Source organism: Martes martes, assembly GCF_963455335.1.
Source record: "Martes martes genome assembly, chromosome: 16".
Taxonomy (NCBI): Eukaryota; Metazoa; Chordata; class Mammalia; order Carnivora; family Mustelidae; genus Martes; species Martes martes.
The window spans coordinates 27,601,991-27,624,031 of record NC_137904.1 but is presented as its reverse complement, the minus strand read 5'-3'; the positions used below and the strand labels follow the sequence as shown (position 1 = coordinate 27,624,031).

At 51.8% G+C, this 22,041-nt stretch overlaps 1 protein-coding gene across 4 annotated transcripts; it reads right to left on the bottom strand.

The window, feature by feature from the left end:
• Positions 1 to 328: 328 nt before the first annotated feature.
• On the bottom strand, positions 329 to 21,774 carry LIG3 (DNA ligase 3). 4 transcript variants are annotated; one of them, XM_080827166.1, is made up of 21 exons: positions 20,844 to 21,486; positions 20,287 to 20,379; positions 19,056 to 19,609; positions 16,687 to 16,830; positions 14,687 to 14,884; positions 13,557 to 13,708; positions 12,489 to 12,655; positions 12,327 to 12,404; positions 11,687 to 11,855; positions 9,990 to 10,145; positions 7,968 to 8,099; positions 7,334 to 7,413; positions 6,293 to 6,380; positions 5,845 to 5,922; positions 5,402 to 5,525; positions 4,657 to 4,799; positions 4,253 to 4,327; positions 3,680 to 3,826; positions 3,014 to 3,221; positions 2,567 to 2,634; positions 329 to 1,439 (listed from the first exon to the last, which is right to left on the bottom strand). In XM_080827166.1, the coding sequence occupies exons 3-21, from the start codon at positions 19,603 to 19,605 to the stop codon at positions 1,206 to 1,208; spliced, it is 2,991 nt and encodes a 996-aa protein (XP_080683292.1). In that variant the 5' UTR covers positions 19,606 to 19,609; positions 20,287 to 20,379; positions 20,844 to 21,486; the 3' UTR covers positions 329 to 1,205. The 4 variants fall into 4 exon arrangements, 3 of the variants coding, with proteins under 3 accessions (XP_080683292.1, XP_080683293.1, XP_080683291.1); XM_080827167.1 differs by lacking the exons at positions 20,287 to 20,379; positions 20,844 to 21,486 and adding an exon at positions 21,656 to 21,774; XM_080827165.1 differs by having other exon boundaries at positions 20,287 to 20,851.
• Positions 21,775 to 22,041: the final 267 nt, after the last annotated feature.

Genomic DNA, 22,041 nt, shown 5'->3' with positions numbered 1-22,041 from the left:
GTGCTGGGTGTGTCATGTGGGGCAGCCTGAATTCGTCTGCTCTTGGCAGCGGCCTGTGGATTTAGGGGCCGTTCTCCCCACGCCTCTGGGAGGGACGGAGGCTCACACACTCAAGAACTCAGGTGTGAATCAGGCCTGGCGCTGCCTGATGGCCGTTCCTAGCCCCACGTGACCGTGGAAGGCTGAGGTAAAACCAAAACTTGAGTTCCTCAGTTGTGTCAGCTGCTGAGCACCTGATAGGTGGCTAAGTGTGCCTCCGTTTATTTTGGCCAGGGAAGATCTACAAGGTGTTTCCATTGCCACGAAAAGTTCTACTGAATACACTCCTCTCCACAGAACTGTTTTCCTTTTATTCCAATAAACCAGCCTCGGGTGGCATGGGAGCCTTTCTTGGTAAGGAGGCTGTATAGGTTTTGTCCTTGAGTGGGTTTTTTTTATCTTAAAGACCAGTCTTGTTTCCAAATTTGGGGGAGGCAGAGCCTCCTGGAGTCCTGTATTTCCCAGAGGAGTAGCTCCAATAACCTCCCTTTTCTTATAAAGCCCCATTTTCCTACCTGATCCTGGTTCCCTCCCTTCAAACCAGGACCCACACCCTGTAAGAGGAGAACACAGAGAATTAAGTCATAAAATTCATTTTGTTTTCTTTCAAAGGAGGCTACATTCCTGGCAAAAAGGGCCAGGCTGAATACAAGTCTTGCCAAATAATAACATTTCTGAGAGCAGTCTTTTAAATACAACTTTAAAACGAGCCTGCAAGTGAAGGGGCAGGTGCTGTGCTCTGAGCTTCAACAGCTCAGCGTCACTCTGTGCCTGACCACTAGGGGGACTATGGGGGAGAAGGGGTGAAGGACAGGGTAACTGAAAGGAATTTTATTTATAGAAAATTAAAAAAAAAAAAAAAAGCTTTTAAAAGAAAACAGAAATACAACCAAACCAGCACCCAGATCGGAAAGATCTATGTAAACCAGCAGGAGACACAGACTTCCCCGGCGGCACCCACAGCCATTAAGTCCTGGCTGGGAAGAGACCACGGCTGGTAGGTTCTGGAAGACGCACTGCTTGGAGAAAAAAGGCCGTTTCCCCACCCCCCCACCGCCACCCTCCCCCAGGCCCCACCACTGTGTTCTTGCCTTCGCCTGCTGGCCCAGGCCCACCCCCAAATGAAGCAGAGCGTGTGTGGCCAAGGGCGAGGGAGGGCCGCAGTCCTAGCAGGGGGCCACCAGCCTTCGTTTCCGGATACAGGCCCAAATCCACTCCGGAGAGACCTGCTGGGCCTCAGGGTTCTTGTCCCTGCTACCCAGCACATGTGTGGCTGAGGCCGTGTCAAATTCCTGCACCAGGTCCCCATCGAATGCCACAAAGTAGCGTCTGAGACGGCTGAAGTCTGGTGTGGAGGGTGGCAGGTAGAGCCGCACCCCAGTGAAGATGTCCAGCAGCACCTGCAAACACACAGCGGTCAGGCTGGGGCTCCACCCAGCGCAGCACAGGCAGACAGGAAGGAGGTCTGAGAACCAGCGCCAGAGATGGAGGGAGCCATCTCAGAGCTGACTGGAGGAAAGGACCATGTATCAAAGCCCCAGTCCCCTAGCCACTCCAGAGAGCACATACCGTATCCGTCTAGAGAAAAAGGAGGGAGCGTGGCTGGGTCCCTACACTGGGGACCTGGAGAAGAGGAGAATGTGTCTACTCAAGCACCACCTAGGGGGCAGGGCCAGTGGCTCTCAGACTCCGTGACGCTGGCCGATGGAGCAGTGTGCGGCACATAGGCAGCTAGACGTGGGGGTTAGGAGCCCTGCTCTGCTGTGGACAGAGCAGGGGCTTCAGGTAGGGAAAAGATGGGAAAAGTTTCCTACTTCTGCTGGGTACTGGGTGCAGAACTCCACTTGGCAATCTCCAATGCTGGCTTTGGCTAGGGGGAGGAGGACTGTTGGGTCCATCACACCGGACAGAGATCCAGTGTTTACCTCTGTACCCTGTGGGCCAGCAGCTCCCCCAGGGCTGAGCCTAACTGCCACATTCAGAAGCAGCTCAACGGCTGTTTTCAGACCAAAGACAAAGGAGGGAGGGATAAGAAGGGAAGGGCGTTGCAGGTAGGAGGCCAGTCACCCGGCCAGTGCCCCTGCCACGCTCCTTGGGGGTGGGGGGGGTGGGGGGGGTGGGCTGGTTCTGCTTTGGCCCTGAGCACAAACTCACACAGCTGTACTCCACCCAGACTGGGCTCTCTCCCTTCTCTTTAATGCAAACTGTGACTCGGGACCTGCAGCCCGCTGGGCGCCTGCAGCCTCTCTCAGCGAGGCCAGGCTGTTCTATCTCCTGCCTGCTGGCATGGCTCTCCTTCCTCTGTGCGGGCTGGCCGGCCGCCTCTGCAAGGCAACGAGAGGGCACAGGGTGGAGCGGCTGTCCCGCAGGACAGGCCTGGGGTGGGTGAGCAGCTGCCGCAGGCCACAGGGTCTGGCCGCCAGTCCCCAAAACACCTTCACTCCTCCCAGTGCCCAAGGGCAGAGGGCTGGGAACACAAAGCTCCGGGCCAGATGGGCCCCTGGGACACTGCCATTCTTCCCCTCACCTTTGCTGGGCATGCGGTCTCATCAGGAGCCTTCCGCTTCTGCCCCACTTTCACAGTCCGTTGGTGGCCTGTGGGAGACAGCCTGCAATGAGAACCAGAGCAGGGAGGAAAGCTGCTACCCCTGAGGTCAGGGCAGCCGAGGGAGAGGCCAGGCCCCGGCTCTGCTGGGAGCCTGGGGGAGCTGGCCGAGGAGGCTCTCCGCGGGTAAGGCCTCTAGCTCAGAGGCGGTTCATCCCCAGGTCAGACGGGCTCTCTCAGGAGCCGGTCACTCAGTTCTACTGAGCAGATGGAGGGACCTATGGCTGGACACACCACAGGAATGGGTTCCAGGTCTGCGGCAGTGGACAGAGTGAACCACGTGACAGAGCTGCCTGGCGAGACTGGGTCCCCATCCTCTGCCTCTGAGCTCTGCCCTAACAGCACTCTCTTCACCACCCACCCCCTTACCGCCTCTGCTGTTGGGGCTACTCGGCCTTCCTCCTGCCTTCTTGGCACTGGTGGAGGGCTGCTTCGGGGAGGCCCTGGAGGCCTTGCGAGCCCCCGCAGGCCCCGAGGTACCCTGGTTCTCTCCGCTGCTGTCCCCTGTGGTGGAGCTCCCCTCCTCTCCAGCTGCCACAGTGAAGTCCGCTCTCTCCTTGGACAGCTGGTACAGTTCCTGTGGGGGGGGTGACACAGAATATCAGGGGCTCTCATCCTCTTCCTAGCCACTGGCCTCTGAAGCGGGTTAGGCCCATGGGGCTGAGAAATAAACAGGAGAGAGAAATGGCAGGGAATAGAAGCTGGCTTTCTTGGTGCTTTTCTAAATTTTGGCTATTCCTTGGATCATTGGTACAAATCACTGTTCTCTGCCACCTGGTTCTTAATAGCATTGTAGACTATAGCCTGGGGCACAGCCCTGAGCAGTAGGGCAGGAGGCTGAGAACAGCACAGCTCTTCTGAGGCCCTGGGGCAGGCGGGTCTCCCTCCACTGCCCTCTTTGCCCTGTCTCGGTGGATGGCGGTGGGGGCTAGGGAGAGACATACGGGGGGCAGGGGGAGAAGAGCAGGCCAGAGAGCCAGGGTTCCGAGGCTGGGACAGTGGGGTGGACAACACACATGCAGTAGACGCTGGCACCTTGAGTTGGGGGAGGTTAGTGGCAGATTTCCAGTCCTTATCATCACGGATGCGGGTGCAACGTGGGAATCGGATGGAGATCCCGTCAGCCGTGTGAGCCTCAGACTTGGAGAACTCAGCCCCTGTGATCTCCCACACCGCAGCTTTCTGTCGGGAGTTCAGTCACTGGTTAAGAAGGAACCCCCCCAACCACCAACCAGCATGAAGCAATACAGACCAGCACTGGCTAACAGGCTGGAGATGGATTCTAGTCCCACTATTGCTGCTGATGCTATGGGACTTGAGGGAAGTTCCAGCTCTCCTTTTGGGCCCCAGTTTCTCTGTCAGTGCATGGAAGGAAGTGGCCCAGGTAGCTTCCAGAGCAAACCATTTGTGTGTCTCGGGGATGGCTGGTCTCATCCTGCCCCTACTAAGGACGTTTCCTCAGTGTGGACTGGCCCATCCCTTGGCTGAACAGTCCAGATCCCCATCCTGGGCTGGGCTGTCAGTGAGGCTGAGATGGCTCTCTCTGGTGCTAGAGAATCTGCAAGCTCCTCCTGCGGGCGGGAGGAGCCCAGGCCCCTTGGCTGGTACCTTTGGGTCTGGGACTATAAAGTCAGGATAGTAGATCTTGTTGATTTTCAGCCAGCTGGGTATCTTGCTGGGATCCTGGAAAAGAAAAGATGCTGTCCTGGGCCTTTCCCAAGCCAAAACAAAACTTAAACCCCTCTTTGTGAGGGGCTTGTGTGAAGAGGTGACTTTTCACAGAAAGCTGACCCTCATCCCATGGGATCCTCCCTGCCCTGAGAGGGCGTGGCCACGGGGATATGTGGGCCAGTTTCCACAAGGTAGGCCCTCAAAGCCTCTAAAGGCCTATGGCTGCTCCCGTGGCCAAGCAGCAGCTCTCCTTTCTGCGGACACAGATAAACGATGAGCACAACCAGTCTGGGGGACGAGGTCCAGTCCAGGTGTCTGGGCCGAACAGCTCCTTTCCTCACCTTGCTGATCTTCACCATGTCCAGTTCCTTCTGCAGACGGGCAAGGGTTGCGTCATCATGGCCTCCTGCACACTTGGTGACCGTGCACCACTTCTGGCTGCTTGGGTCATAGCAGCCCATGAGGAAGATGGACATCATGCCACCTGGGGGCGGGAACATGGGTGAGTTAAGTGGTGGATGGAGGGAGCCACTGCCACCAGCCCCACGTGCCCAGTGAGGGGCAGCCTGCTGGAGGGGAAAGGCCTGAGCCTTGGCTTCAGAGTGCCGAGCTCACCTCCTGGGCCTACCTCCTGCTAGCTATACGAGTTTAACCTATATGAGCCCCATTCTCCTTTTCAGTGAACTGGGGCTCATCATGTATAACTTGTTAAGCTCTGGTAAGGAGTAAAAAATTAAATAGAGTCTAGCACACAGTTGACTCCTCAGAACCCAGCTTTCCTGCCAGTCAGGAGATTTTGAGGTTTTCCCTGAGGAGGAAGTGACCAGGCCCCCAGAAACTAGCCGACGGTGAGCTTCTTTGTGCCAAATAGCATGGGGTAGTCCTGCCTGACCTCTCCCTGCCCAAGTCTGTAGCTCTCCAATGTCCCTGCCTAGGTGACATACTGGGTTGGGGCCCTTGATCCCACAGCTGTGGGCATCATGACCGGCCGTGCTGGCAGATCAAGCCAATAAAAAGGCCAGCTACACCTTGAGTGGTGGTGCCTTTCAAAGAAGTACCATCCCAGGGGCTGGAGGCCATCCTGACCTTTGCTCCCTTGCCCATAGAAGGCCCCAAGGACCACCAGGTCAGCTGTGTCAGCCATGGCCCCCTCGTTCAAATAGTCTTTCTTCACTTTCAGCCAGTGCCGCTTTCCAGGCTCATATGTACCCTGAGGGAAGAGCAAGAGAGAGATCTCAAACTAGAATGGAAACTCTAGGAGGGTGGGATTTACCTCTTCATTTGACATACTGGCTTTACCAGTGCCCAGTCCACTCTGAGCAAGAGCCCTTAGCTGCCATCCCAGGGAACATACACGAACCCATCCTCCAGATCTGGAACAGAGCCGGTGAGACCCTGGAAAGGCGGCCCTGCCGCACCCAACCCTGGCCACCTCAGACCGCCACCGCCCTCTGCTGGCCAGGGCTGGAAAGGCTGGGGGAGGCAGAGAGCCCGTGGGAGAAAGCAAGCACAGGATGTGAGCAGCTCACCTTCACATCCTTCAGCACCAGCCCTTCCAGCCCCTCTCGGATGACCCGGTTGATCATGTCAGCCAAGTCTGCAGCTTTCTGAGGGTAACAGAGAGACGCTAAGGTTGGTGTGTGAACAGAGAGCACCATGGTGGGAAGGTGGTGATGGTTCCCTTTTGCACACTAGTAAAGCACCTGCTGCAAATACCCCAACTTGAACACACGAACAATGGTCTTGCAAAGCAGTTCTCCCAACCAGAAAGTGGCTGCAGCTTTGAGACACAGGGAGCCCAGCTAGGAAGGATGTTTCAGGCCCTGTCCTTGGAGGTGGAGACTAGGAGACAACCTATACGTAGTGGCAGCCCCCGTGAGGAAATGAGGACTCATTCTCCCCGTCACATCTGACCAGGGGTTCTCTGCCCTGCTTTCAAACCACCAGGCTGCTGTCTGGGGTGGTGTCTTTACTCACAGTGACTTGCTTCATTTCTGAGAACATGATCCGGTTGGGAATTTCAACCATGTTATCGTGAAGAAACTTTCGCCGCTCACACAGAGGCCTAAGCAGGACGAGATAGCTGAGGTCAGGTCAGGACCCTCCCACCCCATTCGGAGTGTTGAGGAGGGAGGGGCACGACCAACTGCTGCTTTGAGACAGGGTCTGCCGCAGCTCCAAGCCCCCAGCCTCACTGTTCTGCCTGTCGGGATGATAAGGGTTCCCTTGCATCCGAACACGGACAACCGTGAGCTGTCGTACAAAGCCACTTCATCCTTGCAGTGCCTGTTTCTGTCATGGAGCCGCGGGAGAACTGGCCTCTAGCCCAGACTGTCTGGTCCCATATGAAAAATGACTCCCACTCTCATTTTTCATCCATGCAGCCGCCGCCCCACCACCGCTGGCCCCCGAGCCCAAGGCTGGGTGGTTCTCTGGACCAAAGTCCAAGGTCCAACGAGTCTTTCCCCCCCCCCCCCACTCAGTGATGGGGCCAGTGTGGGAGGGTGGGAGCAGGGACACATGTCTAGGTGTGCAAGGGGCCAATCCTGGTTTCTCATACCCAAGAATCTGCATGCAGTGAAGTTAAGACCACTAGTTCTCCCTCAGACGGTCCCTACCTCCAGGCCTCTTCTAGTCCCAGCTTCCTGGCCACCTCTCCCAAAAGCAAAACCGGGCTAAAAAGCATCTGCCTTATGCCCCCATGGGTGCTGTCTGAAACCATATAGTTTTCACAGTTTGTTTCTCTCAATAGTCCACTTTGCTAGAACACAGAAACTTCTGTGGGGATCTGGGTTTCCTCTCTGAATTAAGCTCTCAGGAGACCCAGTCAGCAAAACGGCTCTCACAGTCAGTGGGGAGCTGAGTGTGTGGCAAGTGTGCGGCAAGTGTGCAACCTCTTGGCTCCCTCCTCCCCAGTTCTTGGATACAAAGAGGCATATGCTTCAGCCCCTTCCCCTCCCTCCTGTCCAATCTGAACCCCCACCCCTCCTAACCCAGGAACCAAAAGCAGATCTCTACCTGTCCATCAGGCTGACATCATTGAAGTAGATACAATCAAAAACAAACAGGCAAACATTAGCATCCTGGAAGGCAGCTTTCTGTAAGGGGAAACGAGGTAGTAGATACATGAGGCCCAAAATAAGTGGGTATAAAACATGGACCCAGGGGGCTCAGTTGTTAAGTGTCTGCCTTCAGCTCAGGTCATGATCCCAGTGTCCTGGGATCGAGCCCCACATCAGGCTCCCTGCTTGGCCGGAAGCCTGCTTTCCCTCTCCCACTCCCCCTGCTTGTGTTCCCTCTCTTGCTGTGTCAATGTCAAATAAATAAATAAAATCTTTAAAACAAAAAACGGACCCGGGAAGCAGTGGACAGAACAGTCCTGTATGTGTTTGGAAGCCCCCCGGCTACAGGGGCACTTGGCAGACAGTCCAAAATGAAAACCAACCCAATTCTGAGTTCCCAATACTAGCTCCTTTTATGTAAAAAACAAAAAACATGTCTAAGCTCGGGGCTAAATTCAGAAATAGTTCAGAAACAAAGAATAAGCCCCACCCTGAGTGGATTCCCCTCCGCCGAGAGCAAGGGCGCACAAAGATACATGTACATGTGCTCACACCTGCTCATTCCTGCACACTGGGCGCCAAGCCAGTACCTTGTGCACTCCAAGAGTCCCAAAGGGCAGTGGTTTGCCTGTCTTCGTGTCAATCAAGAGCACCTCGGAGTCCAAGATCATGCTGTGGCCTCCAGGAAAAGCCTGAGGGATGTAGTCCTTGAAGTGGGCCACCTGGGGGGGCAGAAGGGGGACTCAGGTGAGGGAGGAACGGGTGGCAGTGACCTAAAGCTGAGCCAGAAAGCAAAAGCCAGGCCCCAGAAGGAACACAGAACACCAATATGTGGAAGCCAAACTCATGTGCAAAACACACCTATGTCTTAGCAGCCACTGAGACGAGAGGAGAGGCGTGTTTGCAACCCAGGAAGAGGTCGGCCTGGATGGAACCACTCTGGGCCATGGAGGAGAGTTGGGGGGAAAAAGGAAGAAAGTATGTGGAGGAGGAGGTGGGGGTGGACAAACATGGAAGGGAGGAGGAAACATGGGCAGGCAGACATTTGTGGGGGAGAACAGGTGAGCTTTTATAAAAAGATGGATGGAAAGGAGTAAATGAACCCTCTCCGGAGCAGCAAGGAAACAGGAGGGTCTTCTCCGAGTGGGAGCTCAGAACCCACAGCCTTCTTCTAAATGAGTAAGAGAGGATGTTTGCAATCGAGCGTCTTTCCCGATACAGGCAGGACCCCAGTCTCAGTTCCAGACAGGGAGTAGTCCCACTGAACCCAGGGCGGCCCCTGCCAAGCACTGCCAGTGGTGAGTTCCAGAGAGCACGACTGGGCCTGAGTCCTCCCCTGGGCAGGGCACAAAGGCCCTCACAACCTATGATGCTTCGAGCGGGGACAGGAAAGGCCTGTCCTGGTGTCCCACTTGACTTCAATCCTCAACCCAGCTCCTTACAAATCACAAGTTCAAGAGAGACCCAGGACAGCTGGTGAGGGAGAACAGGGCCCAGAATTTTTCCGGGTAACAGAGGGGCCCACTGGGCAGCTCCCCAGGAGCAGTTCCAGGGCAGTTTTACTAGGCCCCATGGAAGCCAGTGCTTAGCTCTCCTCTGGACACCTGAAGTGAACAGCCCAATGCTCAGAGGTCCAGCAGGAAGGCAAGGGTGAGGGCAGCACAGGAGTCCCACGACATATCCCCTTCACCCCCAGGGCTCTGAAGAAGGGAGTCGGTGCTGGCGCCTGGGTGGCTCAGTGGGTTAAAGCCTCTGCCTTCAGCTCAGGCCATGATCCCAGGGTCCAGGGATCGAGCCCCCGCATCGGGCTCTCTGCTCAGCAGGGAGCCTGCTTCCCTTCCTCTCTCTGCCTGCCTCTCTGTCGACTTGTGATCCCTGTTAAATAAATAAAATCTTTAAAAAAAAAAAAAATAAATGGAGTCAGTCCTAGTAGAGAAGTGGCAGCAAGCACAGGAAGTCCCATCACTCACAAGCTACTGGGGCCAGATGTTCCAGCTGCTTTTCCCTGAGGAAAGTCCGAAGACTCAGAGGCCCTGGGTGCTGAGAAGGACTAAGGGGTGAGGTTCTTAATGCCCCTTAAAGGACAGGAGTCTGGGCTCTCACTTGTTCCCACTGGACTGTGTTTACATCAGAATATAAGGTTCCAAGTACTTCTTTTTTCACTACTGCACACCCACTACCAAGAACAGTGCCTAGCCCAGACTAAGCCCTCATCGATAAAGGTTTATCAAACAGACTCATGAAGGACAGTCTACCAGCCCTCTGTCCCCAGGAGGTAATTTAGCGCTGGGGAGCACACAGGACATGGAAACACAAAAGACAAGCGCTGCAGGTCGCTTGCTAGGGGAGCTCACTGTCCTAGCATCACTGTGGGCAAGGGGAACGTCACTGTCCCCTGGGGCTCTGTGCTGACTAACCCACGTCTGGGCTCTTTGGCTGTCCCCATGGAGCAGCCCTTCATTATAAGATTCCAAAAATAAATAGATTCCTTCAATGACTACAAAATAATCCCAACTACGGCCCAGAGCTGAAATGACTACGGAACCCCGGCCTTGAGGTTCTTCAGGGCAGGAAGAGAAAGCCAGTCCCTGCAGAGAGGAAGGGACCCATACCTTGTGAGGCAGAACAGGCTTGAGGCTGCGGCTGAAGTAACTGAAGTGGTCCCCGTTCTTATGCACCTGCACTCGCTCCCCGTCGTACTTGATCTCAGAAAACATGCCGTTAGGACACTTCTTCATCGCGTGCTCGATGGACTTGCAGGCCTCAGCCTTGGGGTGGGGAAAGAAAAGCCTGGAGACTTACAGGTGCTCTTCAGTGGGGGCTGCTCAGCATGGACAGCCCCAGAGTCCAGGTCCTGGGTCCTGCCGACCAGAGGATAACCTGAGGCCAGGCCGCTGAAGAGGCGAGGGGAATGGACAAGGCTAGGCAGTGCCATATTTGGACTACAGCATTGCAGCAGCAAATACGGGAGCTGGCTTTTTGAGGGCCACGAACGGGGTCTATTTTAGAGCAAATAAAATTCCACTGAAACAGCATTTCATTTTTTTTCTCAGTAATTCAGGATCTTGCACGGCCTTGGCTTGCTATTAAACGCATCAGTTATCTCAGCACAGGAGGTGTGTAGAGGGGGAGGAGAGGGTGTAGGTGACAGGGAGGCTGGCAGGGTGGCAGCGGTCAGGGATCCCTAGGACAGGACATAGTAGGGATTCTTCACTTCCCAGTGCCATCCTGACTCAAGCTGACAATGACCAACCATCTCAGAGGTGGGGGTCGTACATGTCAGGTCATATACATAATTTCGCTGCATCCTTGATGTGCTATCTTACATGAGAGACATGGATTTCATTTTGTGGATGGGAAAACAGAAGCTTGAAGAGCCTAAGTCCCCACTTAAAGGTATACAGCTCATCTAGGGCAGGAATGACACTCACAGCTGGGCCCAACTCCAAAGCCTGTGCGGTTCAGCACGAAGCTATCTATCCCATGCCACTCATGGAATAAATGATAGGTTTTAAAACAGACTCCAAGAAGAATTCCTATAAAGGGCAGAAAGGCCACTACTGCGGGTGACAGAAGTCCTGTCCCCAGGATGGAGATCCCACTACTTTGGGGCTGGCTGTCCCACATTCCAGGCAAGATAGGACACTTCCCTAACCCAAACACAGAAGCCTAACCACAGGCTGTAATATGTAACGCACAGGCAGAGCTCATGAAAGTCACTGCGCCCCACTGCGGCAACCCCACGGCTCTCACTGGGCATGGCAGCACTGGTGGAGGCCCCCATTTCCCCATTGCACAGAGGAACCAATGCAAAAAGGGAAGCCCAGTTCTCATGAAATGAGCAGAGGCTCAAGATGATCTTGGTCAGACATGATCTTCATTCCTTAAACTTCCTCTTTCCAGAAGAAGAGGCCAAGGCCCCTGATCCTAGGAAGCCAGGCTCTGCCGCCACCTCTCAGAGCTACTTCGGGGTAGGTCACAGAAACTCAGGAGTTACTTAACACACCCAGCTGTCTTTGGGAAAGATGACCAGTCAACCACTCTAAGTAGATGCTTCAGAAGGTTTCATACCACATTCACATGAGGAAATGAAAAACCCAGGAAGGCTAAGCAACTCATTCAAGATCCTATACCCTGCTGGTGGCCAAGCCAGGCCTCAAGCTTAGACAGCTCTGCTAAACCACACTGTCTTCTCCTTCACCTTTAGAGCCCTGTGGAGATTCGCATCTGCACTGTGCCTGGCCCCAATCCTCCAGATCGCACAAGGAAGATCCGACCATCTGGAGTGGGGCCAGAGCAGTAGCCTTACCAGCATGGGCTGCACTGGTGTCATCAGGGAAGCCTGGACGCTCAGAGCTCGTCTCCGGCCTGGCTCCTTCTCCACCTCCTGCTCATTGCGGAGGACCCTCTCCACCACGTCCTGCAGGTTGCGCGAGGCTTTGAAGGCTTCATAGGCATTGGGGTCAAGGGCATCTAACCTGTCAAGGTAGAGAGGAGCAAAGAAACAAAAACCACTGCCTTTGACCTCATCGCTTTAGATAACGGTCAGTTCTCACAGAAAGAAGGGATCTCAGTATAGTGGGAAAGCTAATGTTCCACTGTCTAAAGCCTTTCGCAAGGGAAAATGCTCTTGCAAAACTTAGCAATTTTGAGATCCTGGGTCTACATGGATGCCACCTTAGCAAAGACGGGCTGGATTGGGCAAGCAATTCAGACAGATTTACTGAATGTATTCTGTACTTTCAACTCTAAAAACTATGTGAGAAGGTCAACATGACATTTTATATGAGAAAAGGTAGGCTGAACTAGGTAGGTCCCAGTGATGGGCCGAGCAGGAAGGAGGAAGGTAGAATTAGGACTTGAATCCACCTTGGGACTCTGAAGTCCTGACACCAGCTGGCAACAAAGGAAGCGAGCAGCTTGGCTGTCAGGGCAGGGCTGGTACTCACACGTGCTTCGCACCCGAGTTCATTTTCAGATCATGTTTGATCAATCTGATGATGCACTTGAGGTCATTGGCTGTACACCTAGGAGTGAGGCACATTCAACTTGGTCTTCCTTCCCCGGTGACTCCATCTCCCCAAGCCATTCCCATCAGGCAGCTCCCCCACCTGGAGGCGATGTCCTGCAGGGCCTGCTGCTGCTCCTCCTCCCTGGTGAGCCTGGAGAGCCGAAGGAGGAACTCGTCCACCTCCTGGATGGTAAGGAGGCTCTTGGCAGCTGGGGGGAAAGACTTGCTCTGCTCAAAGAAGACTCTGATTGTCTCTGACACGTCGCCCTGTCTCCAAAAACCAAAATGGTTATAACTCCAGAGTGGCTGAGTCTCTCTCTCCAGCCCCCAGGACTAAAGATGAACCAGAGATTTCAAATATCACTTCTGTCCCCACCACACACATATTAACCTCATTCTTGGAGAATCTATCCCACCCACAGTTCCTGGAAAGAGTACCTCTATCCACCACAGGATCTGGCCACCTGCCTTCACTGAGGGATGATGCAAGGACTAATCCAGAACTGAGCCAATCTGATTCCTGTTAGAACCTGAACCTAGAGGGACACCTGGGTGGTTCAGGCAATTAAGTGTTCGACTCAGGTCATGATCTCAGGGTTGTGAGACTGAGCCCCCTCTTGGGCTCACATACTGGGCATGGAGTCTGCCTAAGATTCTTTCCCTCCCTCTGCACCTTCCCCACGACCCACCCCCCGCTTCTGTCTCTCTCAAAAGAAAATATTTAAAAAAAAAAAAAAAAGAATTTTAACTAAGAAACAAATATGGCCATCAGATAAAGGGGTGGGGGAGTGCTTGAATAGAAACTTTCCATGCTGCCAAAGCTGGAGTCATGAACAAACAAAAGCTGAATATTATACCAAGTTATACTGAAAAAAAGCAAGAAAAAGTAGGGTCCAGAATGGCAACCCTAGGAGAGACCATGGGAGGTCTGAAATCCAGTCCCTCAAGATCCAGGCCTCTCGGGCCTCTGCAGGAATATGACTGCAGTCTTCAGGACCTTGTGAAACTGACAGCTGTCACCTCACATTCAGCTCTCATAAAGGAAGCTTGCTCAAACAGGTTTCAGTTTCCCAAAACAGTATGTGCCCCAACCAGAAAAAAGAGGTTTCAGGTGCCTGGCTTGGCAGAACCCCACCTGGAACGCTGCCTACCCTCCCTTTCCTCTGACCTGCTCTAGGTCTCGTGCCATATCATCTGGGTTGCAGTTAAAAATGCGGCTGAAAAGCTTCACAATCTGCTTATCGTTCAAGTTGTAAACACTCTTAATAACACCTGGCAGCAGCAGCTTCACTGTTAGGTACACGTCACCGTGGAAACCATCTGGAGACAGAAGAATGGAGGCCTTCCTGAGAAATGGAGCTTAAACAAATACATATACAAACTCAAGGAACCGAGAGAGAGGTCTACATCATGGTCTGTGCTGCCACAATGCCCTGTGCGTTTTCGTTACAGCGGTAGAGGCCATAGCATTTGGTGGCTTGTGGCTCACGTGTCTACCTCCTCTGGCTGAGCTCCCACAGGGCAGGGCCAAACTTCCAGTTCAGCGTCCCCAGTGAGGAGCACATCACAGATGCTCAGTGATGATTTGTCAGATGAATCAAGGAACTGGGAGATTCTATTCCAGCTGTGCACATGGGTCACAAAAATCTGATCAAAAGTGCAGGACAGTAAACTTTCCTCTTGGTCAAATGCATATGTTCTTCTAGCCTCCTGGGGATAAAGTAAGGGCAGAAGAAGAGCGATACCAATGTGCTCTGAGCAGAACTGGTGCATTCTTCATGGGGCCCAATAAGAAGTAAAAATGCAGAGTTCTCAGTTCAAATTAAGAATTTCAAGGGGCACCTGGCTGGCTCAGTTGATAGAGTGTGCAACTCTTGATCTCAGGTTGTTAAGTTCAAGCCCCACCGTTGGGCATAGAGATTACTTAAAAATGAAAAATATTTAGGACACCTGGGTGGCTCAGTTGGCCAGGCATTTGCCTTTGGCTCGGGTCATGACCCCAGAGTCTCAGATCAAGCCTGGATTCAGACTCCCTGCTCAGCAGGGAGTCTGCTTCTCCCTCCCACCCTCCCCCACCCCTGCGTGCAAGCTCTCACGCCCACTCTCTTCCAATAAAACCTTTAAAAAATAATAAAAATAATAAAAAAAAAGAGAAACAGGGAATTTCAAGAAGGTATTAACAGAGGATTAAACCAAGCATGAAGTCCCGTGCAACTGTACGATTCACACGGCGATGAAACCAGCCATGGCTCTGAGCTCTTCAGAGGAAAAGCCCATCTAGGATGTTCTAGACCCCACCTCCTGCTGAACCTTTCCGCAGAAAGTCCTGGATGATCTGGGTCTTCGTGTTGTAGCTAGGATTCTCAGCCACCATGGCGCACAACTTCCGAAACTCACGTAGCAGACAATCCTTGTGCTTGGGGTCACATCTGCTTGAGGACAGACTTGCCTTAGGGGGAGGGCTTACGCGGGCTGCCCCAGAGTTGTTGGGCTTGGCTGTTGGAGAGAGAAACATTAGGGATGATTCATCTGCCTTGCTGAGACGGAAAAAAGGGAAACTAGGAAGCACTCTGCTGGCACTCTATATGAAGCTGCACTGCAGCGCCCAAATTAGCCCTATATGGTGGAGACCCTCATGCCCATCTCACAGGTAGGGCAACAGGCATCACAGTGGTTGACGGTAAAGAAACAATGGCTTCACATCGGTACGGAGGCCCAGCTGCTGCGCGTTTCTTTACTCAAGCACCGCACAGAACAAGCGAACCTCAGAGCCATGGTGAAGCTGCAGAAAAGTGGGTATAAGGACGGAAGAAGAAACAAAGGGACATGTTAGTTGGAGGGAGACTGACGCAGACTGACAGGCTGGAAGAAGCCTTAAAGATGACCTGGTTCCATCTCTTCTATGAGGAGCCCATGGCCTGAGAGAAGGCATGCCTGAGCCCTTGCCGCTCCCACTCACCCACCCCTGCTTCTCAGTGCCAAAATAAAAGGTAGTCAGCAAGCAAGACTTTCCTCCAGACACCCCCAAATAAATGTACAACTCTTGAGTGATCCTCCCTCCCCTCCTTTACACAGCACATTTCGTTCTGCAAGCTTGCAAGAGAGCCATTAGCAAGCAGGCTGCTAATGTAAGCTTCCTCTTGTCTGGGGTCTGTAAATTCTAAATCCATCCTCATCTCTGACCTGGCGTCTGAAGAGGATTTCAAGGGACAAAATTCCAAAGCGTCAATGCTGAGCAGGTTGCAAGACTTTAGAATGCCCCACTTCTCTCAGCTCCTCCCAAATTTCCCTTTCTGGCACCCAGGTCCATCCAGGAACGTGCTGTCCTTATTGCCATCCGGACCCCTCTGTATTTCTGGCTTTGGCCTACCACCAAACAAAAAACAAACCTCGGAGTTTTAAGATAAGAAAATCCCACAGAATCAAGGCAATTTTTGCAATCTTCTCTCCAGTAGTCCTCGTACGAATACTGTAGGGTAAAGGAGGCAGCTACTACTGTTCCCCCTTCAGATGACGCCACAGAGGCTCCGAGGGAAAGCCACCCGCCCCCTTGAGCAAGCTGTCACATGACAGCCTTGGGCCCAGAACCCAGGTCTCCTGACTTAAAGTCTGTGCTTCTTTCACTCACTTAAAGCTACCTCTCCGAACAACTTCTGAGTCCATGTGTTTGCCTTTACTTTCTTCACCTGAGTCAGTCACAAGAATGTCTCCAAATAAGGGCACCAGGGTGCACGGTAAGAAAGCACAGGTGTTGGGAGTTAAGCAGACCTCACCGTCAATACTAACTCCATAATGAACCAGACACCAGCTTTCTCATTCGTCAGATGGGCCTCATAAAAGTACTTCCCAAGGTTACCTGAAGAACAGACCAAGTACAAGCTACAAAGTAAAAGCCCCTACCCCAATGCTACCTATTACGTAAGGCCATGAAGGATATCTTCCACACTCTCATCTTTGGTTTGGGCAAGGTTAGGGATGCAATTTCTCAAAATCCTTTCATCACCAAAATACAAGGAAGTTATAGGGCAGGTCATAATCATCTCCATCTGACCCAGGTGACTACTTCAAGGGGGAAAAAGTCTTGAAAACACAAACATCTTTTGGCTGCAATAGAGATTAATGTATTTTTAAAAATGCCAGTGGAATGCTGAAAATAAGCCATCACCTTCCTCTGCTCAGAGGGAAGCGAATTATGAACGAGGCAATAGGTAGCACAGAATTTTCACTCTTAGCCAGAATCCCAAATAGGATTCCAAATTAAAAGGACTGTAACAGCTAAAGTATCTCTAATCTCTCACCTGAAAAACCAGAAAATTTCCGGGGATTGCTACTGGTGACGAGTGAGGCACCTTTCACTGGAGAGGTCACCTGGCCAGTGGCTGTCAGCTTAGCCTGGACGACGGCTTTCTTCTTTGGTGTGCCTGTTGCCTTAGAAGATAGATCTGTAGGACCCACCCCCAGAAAAAGTATGTTTCAGTGAAAGATCCCTGAGAAAAGCTTCCAAAGAATTTTAACAACTGTTCTTAACAGCCTTGCTAGGTAAGTTACTACCATGGCATTACTCCAAGGTTGGTTGTGGACTGGCTGTACTTCTTGAGTGGAGGTAGTGGGTAAGAGAGTCCTGGGTGGGGGGTAGTGTTCGGGGGACAAAAGACCCCATTACTCTTTAACTATTAGTAACTTATATTTTCATCAGCACTCTCCACCTCTTATCCCATATATGATGATCTCCAGATTTGGGTAGAATCAGAACCCACCTCTCCACAGATAAAACCTGGGGATCTCAGCTCCAATTTATAGATGAACAAAAAAGTAAAATGAAGATGGAGAACAGAGCATGTGAGGTTGGCACAGGCACAGAAAGTCCCAGCTGCTGTGTTTTTTGAGCTGTGTGAGTTTGACTCTACCTTGTTTTCCTCTTCCTCTGAAGATTAGTCAGAAGTGGCAAAGGCTGGAGCCAATGGCCAAGTCAGGGCACGGCAGGATGAGGAACTTGAGAAAGAAGTATATGCAAAGTAGCTTTCTCTCCTCGAAGTCTTTTCTCCTCTCAAAGAACAACGAGACGCAGGTGCCCATTTTTAGAGCCACTGCCACAGTCCTCCCACAGTGACCAGAACTATGCTTAATTGAAGATATGAATATTACTTTAAAGATGAGCACACGAAAAGTCATAAAGGACTGGATTTGGAAGTATTGGTATAAGATTTCTAAAATATACACACATGAATATGTATGTATATGTGTACATATACATATATATGTATCTGTGTATATGCATGTATTTGTGTGTAAATATCTATTTTTCCAGTTCTGTCAGCTTAAAGGTCCAAAGGCAAAGAAACCTCATGGCAACAAGGATACAAAGTTAGATTTTGGTCTCTAAAACCATTCCCTCACTAACAGGAACCAGCATTCTCCAGAGAAATGGGCTGGTTCCAGGGCTGTGGTAGGATATATATAAGGTAAGCCTAAGAGGGGCACCTGGCTGGCTCAGCCAATGGAGTACATGACTCTTGATCTTGGGGTTGTGAGTTCAAGTCCCACAATGGGTATAGAGATTACTTAAAATCTTTAAAAAAAAAAAAAAAAGTAAGGTAAGCCTAAGAGCATACTATTATGCTATAAAGTAAAAAAGTACTTTAAAACATTAAAAAAAAAAAAAAATCCAGGACACAGAAACCAGATCAAAGGGTTTTCCAAGTGGCCCAATATGGGACAACTAAGTACGGAAATAATAAAATACAGTAAAATTATAAGCACAGGAAAAAGTAATCTGTGAATCCATATGATAATAAATTGAAAGATAAGAGGGGGTGATGGTAGGTACTCTATTCTTCAAAAATATCAATGTGATGAAAGAAAAACTATGGAAAAGTTCTGGATTAAAGGAGGCCAAAGAGACAACAAAATGTGATACCTGATCCCAGAGTGGGATTCTACTGTAAAGGGGAAAAAAAAGCTACAAAAGATATTGTTTGACTAATAGACAAAACTGGAATACAAATGGTGCATTAAAGTATTACATAAAGGATCAATTTACCAGAGTTGATTGCTGTGTTATGGTCACAAGAGAGAATATTCCTGTTCTTAAGATACATGCACTGAAAAAAAAAAAAAAAAAAAAAAGATACATGCACTGAAGGGGTGCCTGGGTGGCTCAGTGGGTTAAAGTCTCTGCCTTCAGCTCAGGTCATGATCCCAGGGTCCTGGGATTGAGCCCCGCATCAGGCTCTCTGCTCAGCAGGGAACCTGCTTCCCCTCCTCTCTCTGCCTGCCTCTCTGCCTACTTATGATCTCTGTCAAATAAATAAGTAAAATCTTAAAAAAAAAAAGATATATGCACTAAAGTATTTAAAGGCAAAACCCAAAATATGTGCAATATACTCTAAAACAGCTCAGGAAAAAAACAAGCTGTGCCCGTGTGGTAAGAGGAACAGTGCACATAGGAACACAAATGATAATGCAAAGAGAACAAATGTTAACAGGTATGTCTTAGGTAAAAGCTCATGAGCTTTCTTTTTTCTTTTTTTATTCTCACAACTTTTGAGTTTGAAATTCTTTCCAAAAAGTTAAACAAAAAAGGAAAGAAGAAAGAAAAAAAATGGGACTCTACTATCCTTTTTTCTCTCAGCACCATTACGATGGAAAAGCAGTGGTCCTCACCCACCTGCAATGTGCTGGCTTATCTGTTCCTTCTCATTGTCTTCCAGCTCTTCCCAGCCTTCCAGCTCTGTGAGGTCCTCAATTTTTTTTGTGGTGGCCCGGGCCCGCTCCAGTTTCTCAAACATGCATTTAATGTGATACCACTCTTTCATATCGCCCCCAGACTCTGAGAAGGGATTGGGCACCACTTTGCCGATCCTGCATACCCCCTTCACAATCTTTTCCTTGCACTTTTTGCAGCCGGCTGTGCCACGCTTGGCATAGTCCACACAGAACCGTTGCTCAGCCATCTCACAGGGGCCACTGCAGAGTCCCACATGCGCCCCTGGCAAGAAAACAAGGCAGGTGGCACGTGGTCTTAGATGGCCTTCCTGGAATGACAGAGCAGGCTTTCTTCTCTGGAGGAGGCAGGGCCCATCAAGCAGATCTGTTTCTGACCAATGGCTGAATTGTCTTCTGTCAGGCCAGTGATGTTGCTCTCGGAACAGGCACAGTTCTTTTCGTCCGAGTGCACGGAGGGCTGATGGAAAGAGGGTCTTGAAAGTCAAAGTCATACAGCTGCATGAAAGTGTAAGACACAAGAAGAGTGAGATATAAATGAGGAGCTAGGCTGCTACATCCCCAAAGCCCACAGCCCTCCTACATCCATGCTGACTAACCAAAAAATTTCCCAAAGCATTAAAGATTTATTGCGTACAGGATGAACAAAAGGAAAGTTCGGTTTGCCGAAGGGGGTTCAAATATCTAATGTACACAGTACATCTAGTAAATCACAATCAAGAGAATCAAATCCAAACAACATAAAAAAGCTTTTCTCAGGCCATCAGCAAACCTGATACTTTCAATGGATGATGACTGTTAAATATTACAAGATCCTGAAGTTTCTTTCTAGTCACCAAGAAAAATTACATGATGTTCGTGAGGTGTTTAATGTGAAGTAGAACATATATGCCACCCTCAGAAAATTATTAAGTCACTATACCAATCTATGATGTAATCAGATGACCCATTTTGAGAGGCAGTTAAATGGAATCTAGAACCAGAATGCCTGGGTTCATATTGTAGCTCATTAGCTGTGTGACCTTGGTAGGTTACTTAACCTAACCTCTCCCTCCCTCAATTTCTTCAACTGTCAAAATGTGGATAACAAAACTACCTAACTTGTCACTCTAAGAGTAAAGCCCTTAGAAAATAGCTGGGCATAGAGCACAAGTTCAGGACACAGTAGCTCTTACCACCATCATTGAAGCAGTTATCCTTCAAGCAGAGGCTCCCTATGGGCAATCAGCCTGATCATAATGTACTTGAATCAGGGAATGCTGAAGCAACTGTACAGCAAGAATCAAAGGAACTGATAAATCACCCCAAATAAAAGCAGGGATTATGTCCACACGGTATCCTCCAGACCTTTTTATATTCATGTTTTCTAAAGTATTTTCATTGTTCTAATTTTAAATATACTGGAAATTATTTCCAACCTGCACATGCTTTGTAGTGGAAGTCCTTATTGCTTTATAACGACAAGCCCGCTTTACTTCCCGTATTGGAAAGCAGGTGGATGGGAATCGGGTTTCGGAGTGCGGACGGTGACTGTCCAGTTTAGGGGCTGTTAATTTCTGAGAACTCCCTTAACTCATCTTCGTCTCGGTTTTCTCATTTCTAAATAGGGAAAATAATACCTACTTCACAGGATGACTGGGAAAATTAGAATTAACCCATGGAAAGGCTCGGGGATGGGTGGGCTCTGAACTCCCTGAAAAGGTACACAAAATGCGCGTATTCATAAATGTACATTTTGTTGGAGAGATGGTCTATAACCCTGAGTAGTGCGGTATGTGAGTCCGGCAGGTCCATCAGAGGAGCTCAGAACGAATTCGGCTTCCACACTGTCCTCAGGAGAGCGTCTGGGTAGCGTGCCCCCCTCCCCACCACGGGGCCCGGGGCCCAAGGCCCAGGCCGAGCTGGGCCACGAGGAGGCACCGTGAGGCTCGGAGCAAGCCCGTCCGCCCCGCACCACCCCCCCCCTCCACCGGCCGCTGCGCAGCGTTCCCCCCAGGGTGGTCGAGAACGAAACCGCTGGGGCCCCAACGCAGCCCGGGTGGGAAGCGAGCGCCCTGCAGCCACAGTTCCCGGGGGACCTTCCCAAACGCCTTCCGGGAGCGAGGAGGCCGGCGCGGACGCCTGGGGACAGCCACGGAGAAAGCCGGGAAGCGAGTTCCTCGGTTCCGGCGGGCCGGGGGCGCAAGGACACAGCTCGGGGCGGGGGAAGAGGCCGCGGCGAACGGAGAAAGGCTCCCGAGCTCACACCAGGGAGCACCGGCTTCGGGCGTGCAGACCCGGGCGGGCTAGAGCGGCCCCACAGGGGCCCCGGGGACCCTCCCACTCGCGGAGCCGCGGGGGTCCCGGGGAGCTACGGGCCAACCCCCGTGGGCTCCCGGGGGGCCGCCACGTCACGGAGGGTGTGCCCCGGGGCTCAGCGGGAGGGCGGGGGAGGAGCCGAGGGGGCTGGTTCCCAGGCCGCGCCGAGCTCCGGACCCCCGGGCCGCCAGGCCGCCGCCCTCCCGGTTGTCCGGGCCCGTAGCGCCCGCCGCGCCCGCCCCTCACCTGCCTTCCCAGCTCCGGCGCACACCGCAGGCCTCACACCCGGCGCCCACAGGCCGCACGCCACCACGACGGTTGTAGCGCCTGTCTCTTTAAATCCGGGTCCTTGAGCCGGCCGCAGCGCGCAGGCGCAGAGGTCCGGGCCCAAGTGCCTCCACGCGTCCCCGCCCCCCAGCCTGCCACTTGGGCGGTGGTCAGGTTAGGCTCAGTGAGTGGGAACCGGGAGGGCTTTTAGGGTCGTTTCCCGCCGGGTGTGGCGGCGGAAGAAAGCGGAGGTGGGGGAACATGGTAGCAGTTGGAGTCTCAGCCCGGCCTGAACTTCGGAGGACCCCCTGATTTGTTCATGATGGCAGAGATGGTCCAGTTGAGACCATCTCTCAACTGGTTGA